At 35.1% G+C, this 6,865-nt stretch overlaps 1 protein-coding gene across 2 annotated transcripts in view; it reads left to right on the top strand.

Moving 5' to 3' along the window:
* The window catches only part of LOC111797993 (reticulon-like protein B22), an 8,874-nt gene extending 2,484 nt beyond the window's left edge, over positions 1–6,390 (top strand). Inside the window, exons 3-4 of one of the 2 annotated variants that reach the window (XM_023680925.1) lie at positions 5,099–5,168; positions 6,034–6,390. In XM_023680925.1, coding sequence (XP_023536693.1) covers positions 5,099–5,168; positions 6,034–6,089 — 126 coding nt within the window. In that variant the 3' untranslated portion in view covers positions 6,090–6,390. Of the gene's footprint in view, positions 1–5,098; positions 5,169–5,957 lie in introns of both variants that reach the window. The other variant, XM_023680924.1, reaches the window with a different exon arrangement.
* The last annotated feature ends 475 nt before the right edge of the window (positions 6,391–6,865 follow it).

Raw genomic sequence — 6,865 nt, 5'->3', positions numbered from 1 at the left:
CCCCCCCCCCCGCCCGAAAAAAAAAGGGTTGGAAGGAAACAATCTTGATGGTTAGATATTTCTCATAGAGTGGTGTTTATTCAGATAAGTGAATGGAAAAAAGAAATAACAATTCTGAGTATGACCCAATGTTTTAAAGGCTCAAGGCGCACTAAGGTGCTATGGCCTTCTGGGGCTTAGGCGCAAGGCTCAAGGCACACTATATATAAAAAATAAGGTATATGTACACACAATTAAAAAAAAAAAAAAAAAAAAAAAAAAAAAAAAAAAAAAAAAAAAAAAAAAAAAAAAAAAAAAAAAAAAAAAATCCTTCATGGAAAGAAATGAAGTTTCAACCCAATAAATAAGGTTCAAGTATTAGTCTTTGAACATAAGAGTCAAGAGTCAAATATTCTTGGTCATATATGCTTTAATTTCTTCCGACGTTTTCTACATGCTGTTGCATTTCTATAGCCCCCAACATGTTGTTTCATTCTATAAACCCCTCCTTTTGTTACTTTTAATCAAAAGCCACAAACTAATGCATTTATATTTTCAACATTATTCAAACGAGCATATTTCTGTCCAGATCTTTTCTTAGACTATCCTCAGCCATCTAACAAGTTATCAATAACCAACCTAGTCGATCAAATTAATTATCTCATATTAGAATCTTAAACCAACTAACTCTAACTTAAGAAAATAACCATAGTTAGAGAGAAAACGATACTAATTAAAAACTGAGAGTGAGATGGAGAGAGGGGAATCAAATGAGGAGTGAAATGGAGAGCAAGAAGCATCCGATCTAGAAAAAGAGAGAGGAGATCAAAGGCTGAGAGAGAGCTGGCAGAAAGATAGAGAGAAAAGAAGAAGAAACTAGACACAGAGAGGGAAAACATAGCAACGACAAACACTGTTTACAGCAACGACAAGGAATTGGCAAGTGGTTGTGTGGTTTCGAGGCGACTTCGATTTGAAGAAGGGGGAGAAATGAAATAATTATAATAAACATAAAATCCTAAATACAAAAGCCTTTGTGTTTAGGGTTTTAATAAATTTTTAAATAACAACTAACCTAAACATACTGTTTTACTTAAAAATTAAAAAATAATTCAATAAGCCCTAGAGGTGTGTTGAGCGCCTTAGGGGTTTCATGGAAGGCACATGCCTTGGTCGTGCCTTCCTACCGGCTCCTTGATCTTTTGAGGCAAGGTGCTTCACATGCGACTTGTGCCTTTTAAAACTAGTATGACCAATGATGCACCAGCCTAGTTTCATGGGATGAAGTTCAATTCTTTCGTAGATAGACTTGAAAAAACTTTTATAGCTCAATTTTGAGCCACATGATGTGCTATATGAGCAATTCTTCACTTTGAACCAGGAAGGAACAAAGAATTAATTATGGCAACAATATGAAATTCTCGCCAACCCTCTACTGAACTTAATAGAGTTAGTACTAAAGGGGTCAATAATGGCAGGGAATATGCTTGAGAATAAGGCAGAGATGAGAGTGGTAATACCAGTGGACCTAGAAGCTATTGATGAAGGTAGCCTAGTTTGTGGAAGACTAATATGAACTCCATTGTTTACGGAAGGGGTTGAAAGAGACTACATTATCTGCATCTTTATTAATTTATTAGAACTTGTAGGCATCTTTTTAAATTCTTGGGTATTTTCCAAACTACCAGCATTGAAGAATGTTCTTGGAACCTAACTCTCCCACCTATGTGCATTATATATATTGATCTGGTCATTTCTCTTATTTTCCCCATTGAATTTTGTCAACGGAATTTGCATAACACAAATCTTTCCTATGGGTCAAAGTACCAGAATCTAACAAATTCTTGGACAGGGCTACCCGCCACACAAATCATTATTGCTTGGTGGAAATTCAAGGTGTTAAGAATTTTGGAAGCTGGTCTTGGATAAGGTGGAAAAGAAGTTGTCTCTTGGAAAAAAATTTCTTTTCTAAAGGTGGTATGCTTACCCCAATCGGTCTTGAGTGGGATTCCCTGTTATTTCTTTTCAATCTTTAAGATTCACTCTTTGGTTAGAGAGAGAATTGTGAGAGGGATGAGGATTTTTTTTGTGAGAAGGGGTTAAGGAGGAGCTGGGTGGGTCTCATCTTGTCAGTTGGGCGGCGATGGTTAAGCCTATGGAGTTAGGAGGGCTTGGAATAGGGGATTTGAGGTTAAGTAATGAGGCTCTCCTGTCTAATGGTTGTGCGATTCTTAATGTAGTTGGACACTTTGTGCCATGGAATTGGACACTTTGTGGCAGTTATCCTTAGCAGATATGGCCCAGACCCTTTTGAGTGGGTTGTAGTGGTGGTACCAATAGGCCTTCTAAACATCTCTCGTTAGCTATTGCCTTTGGTCTTCCTTTCTTTTCTCTTGTTAGGTGTTCGATTGGCGATGACTCAACTGTATATTTTTGGTTGGTTGCATTGTCTAGCCTCTGATCTGTCCTCATCTTTGTCTTTAGGGTTTCAGCTTTCTCAATTTGATAGGGAGGCGTTAAAGGTAGTGAGCCTTCTTTCTATTCTTTGCGATCAGCATGTGGTTCAAGGGAGAAGGGGCAATAGATTTTGGTTCCTTGCTATTTTGAGGGGCTTCTCTTATAGCTCATTTTTTCATTTGTTGTCTATCCCTTCCTCGTCCCATCTTGTAATTTTTTGTGTTGTGTGGCTTGTTTTACATGGGGAAGTGAATACTTTGGACCGTGTTTTGAGTGCCTCCCCCTTGGTGTTGTTCGTGCAGTGGTGCATTCTCTGCAGGCACCAGGCGGGTGATCTCTTTCATTTGTTGTCCAGTTTACCTAGTCTCTTTGGGATCGTTGGTTTACTTTGTTTGGTTTATGTTTGGCTTGGAATAGAGATTGTTTGACTTTGGTGGAGGAAGTGCTTCTAGGATCGTCTTTCTGTGATAAGGGAAAAGTTTTATGGCACTCTAGTTCTTCGCTATTTTTTGGGGCATTTAGCTTGAGAAAATAATAGGATGTTTAGAGAGGTTGAGAGGTATTGTGATGCGGTTTCGGAGGTGGTGAAGTTTCATGCATCGTTGTAGCATCGTTTACTAGCCCTTTTTGTAATTATGATCTTGGTTTGATTTTTCTTTTCTGGATTAGAGGCCATTTCTGTATTTAGCTTTTGGACTCCCTTTTGTTGGTGGGGTTGTTTTTTTTTCAGTTTAATCTTCTTTTTAACTTCTGACAAAGCAGTTAATCAAGTTGATAGTTTCTGAAGCACATTAGATGCAACTCCTAAGGCTTCGAAGATCTGTTTTTTTCCTAAACCACTGAAATCTTAAATGGGCTGTTTTTTCCAAACTGGCAGAGGCTTTGCCTCTCAAATCTCTGTCACTCCAATATAACAGAGAATAACATTCTGTTTTCCAGCCAACCTATTCATATAATCCTTGGCAGATGGAATAAGCCTACCTATCCCATCACAATCCACCAATAAGGCCTAAGCAATTGCAAACCAGTCATCATTCCAATTTCTTCTAGTAATGACAAAAGTGCAATCCTGTTAATTTTCCCAAAATCTATTTCTTTTCGTACCCAAAATTCCTTTTGCAACCTCAGCTTTACACAAAAGAAGGAAGGCATCAAATATGTTATTTTGAAAATATTACAAATCCTCTCCAAAACAAGCTTGGTGCTTCCTTTTCATGAACTTTCCCCTCTTTTCTTCAATAATCTCCCAAAAAGAAGACCCCCTTCATTTGTTTTTTTTTTCCAAAAGGGATAACAATTCTTCTTTTTCTAGGTCTTTAACTAACTCACTGTCCATGGAGATCGAAGAAGCTTCACAAGAGACATTTCTAATTGAAACCTAGTTCCAGCTTAGTCTAATGTAAAAAAAGTATGTAAAAAAAGTAGAGATTCCTTCTCTCCGGCTAAAAAACAGAACCGCAAATTGCAGGGAACACCCCAATTGAAAGCTATATCTTAATTGCAAGCTATAATTTTGATCTTTTGCACATAATTACCTACTTTGCTTCACTGCATGACTTAGTCTCATCTACTTTTAATTATCCTCTGCATCAAGGTATTTTTGCATATTAGACTAATAACTACTCTGAATATTCGATCTATGACCAAAATGCATACTTGTTTCTTTTACCAATCAGATGATTGTCAATTACAACTTTTTTTTTTTTTTGACTAATACCAATTAGAGGGTCTTTTTGTAATCACGTTAGGCTGAGTTTGGGTTACAATATATTGTTTCCTAAATCCTATTCTTTACCCGGACATTTTGGAATAAACATTTTCCTTGTTTCTAATGAAAAAAAGCTTTGTATGCTAGCGCTTTCATGCTGGATCTAATGAACCTAGCCAAATTCGTATGAACATGTTTGATTGCACGTAAAATTCAAACTTCTCTTATAATCCACACTAGAGATGTTGTATTATAAAAGTAAGGTTAAATTATAAGTTCATAAATCTTCAAGTTTGTGTCTAATAGATTCTTGAACTTTCAATTTTGTGTTTAGTAGGTTCTTGAACTTTCAATATTGTGTCTAGTAGGTCGGTGACATATCCAACATTTTAAAAAATTAATAGACCTATTAGACATAAAATTGGATTTTGTGTCTAATAAGACTGTAACTTTTATTTTTGTAGATAAAACTTTCTTGTATTTTAAAAAAAATATCAGACAAGTCAAAGGCCTATTAGACACAAAATTGAAAGTTCATGGATTTATTAAACACCAAGTTGAAAATTTAGGGACCTATAGATACTCAAGAATTTATTAGACACAAACTTGAAGGTCCACGGACTAATTTGATGTAAAACTGAAAGTTCAAGGAAATGGAATAAGCCTATCTATAAGATAAATTGTACACTCGAGATGCTTGTCCATTTAGAGAGTTGAGAAGATAATGAAAATCAAGTAATATAAGTATTGATTTTCATTGACAAACGAAGATGTTCCATCATAATATATTTTTTTTCCATGGTATATTTACCGGTTTATATTTGACTTTGTTTGTGAGCAAAGTTGCTCTTCCTATAAGATCTTTCCGAACCATCTTCTTAGAAGGAATAGCTGTATTCATCTCTCATTTTGTGATGGATATTGTAAATTAAAGTTGCGTAAATCCTTCTCCAGGTCATTGTCAGTCTTTACGCTCTCTCAGTCCTTGGAAGACTGGTTTCAGGTGTTACGGTTGCCTACACTGGTATGTTTCCTACTACAACTTGCCCCAATTTCTGCTATCCTATGAGAAAAGAAATATTTCTCGACAATTTGATATGAATTTTTGGTTTAGATACTATTTTAGTACATATACTTTGTTAGTTTGCTTTGGTCCCTATTCATTTAGAAGGTTCATTTTGGCCCATGTACTTTTAACTTTTGTTCATTTATTCCTTGTTCTTTCCAAAAGTCTGTTTTGGTCCTTATATTTTTAAAATGTAACTATTTATATCCTGGTTAGCAAAATTCTCACACAAATTAAACTATTCAGCACAAAACTGTGACACATTTCAACTAATTTATTGTGTATTGTTGGGATGAAATTGTGATAAAAAAAATGAGTCAAAAAAGAATAGAACCAAAGTGAGTATAGGAACCCAAACGAATGTTTCGAGAGTACAAGGAGACTACCATGGACAATGTTGAAAGTAGAGGGACCTAATTGAATATGTTGAAGGAACAGAAACCAAAATTGACAAAAGTTGAAAGTATGATGACTACATGGTATTTTAACCGACATTTTTCTATTATTAATATTTAATTCCTCTTCGACTCATCATATAGGCGGCGTAGTAGCTTAATTAGCTTAATTAGCTTAATTAGCTTTACCATCTGATTTTTCGGATAGCAGAGGTCAACCTATTTGCAATTTTCTCCTTTGTGTTAAAAATTTTCAGGGCTCATTTCTGTTTATATTAGGGAATAAATTGGATTGTTTTTGCTTATTTATGGAACCAATCTGTCTTTGAAGCTAAGAGATCTGAATCAACAGGTTTATGCATGTTGTGTATATACATGGTGTTGGAGAATTCTGAATCAATCAGTGCTTTTATTTCTCCTTTTCTTAGGAGAGGAAACGACCCTATTTCACACCAAGATTCCATCTAATCTTCACTGGCTGTAACCCCGTTCTGTCACTGTAGATAGATACGTCTTGTGAATATTACCGTTAACAGAATCAGACAGTCATTATATGATGGTTGTTTAGGTGGAGTAATAAATTTATTTGATGGGGAAAAAAAAGATTCCTGAGTTCATTATTGATATTGATTACTGTTCATCATTATGAGTATCGGTTGTTTTCTGTGAAGTTGAGTGGTGTGAAAAAGAAAATATTTGGCAGGATTGTCATTTGGGTTATACCTTTTTTGTACCAACTTTTAAGTTATAAGGAGATGGAAACTTGTTCAGGAGCTAGTTCTGAATTCTCCTTTTTTGTACCTTTTTTGTTTATACTTTTTTTTTAACAATAAATGTTAACATTTAATGGATAAATGTGGTTGTAACATTTCCAAAATGAAATGTTAATAACTACTTAGTTCTCCATATTACTATTTCTAGAGTCAACAAATGAGGAACGGTTGCATTCAATCACTTTTGGACTTTATTTATTAGTTTTTTGTTGAAGTTTTGTGGTGGTACTTAAATTGGATCGGTGATTGATTTCTAGGTTTCGTCTCCAATTACTAAAATAGTTATAGCTTTCGAAATTTGGAGAGAGTGGTTATGAGATTCATTGTGCTAGATTTTTGATATCCCTACTCAGCAAGGAAGATAGAAGTTAGAACAATTATGACAAGTAGGGGTCGGAGGGGAGATTAGTTTTCTGTGATATCCTTTTTTGAAATTAAGAGGCTTTGATACGGTATCAAAGTAATTTTGATACTAAACGATATAACA

Source organism: Cucurbita pepo, chromosome LG07 (assembly GCF_002806865.2).
Source record: "Cucurbita pepo subsp. pepo cultivar mu-cu-16 chromosome LG07, ASM280686v2, whole genome shotgun sequence".
In the NCBI taxonomy this organism is placed as follows: domain Eukaryota; kingdom Viridiplantae; phylum Streptophyta; class Magnoliopsida; order Cucurbitales; family Cucurbitaceae; genus Cucurbita; species Cucurbita pepo.
Note: the sequence above shows the minus strand (reverse complement) of the source record. Positions and strands in the feature narration are given on the sequence as shown.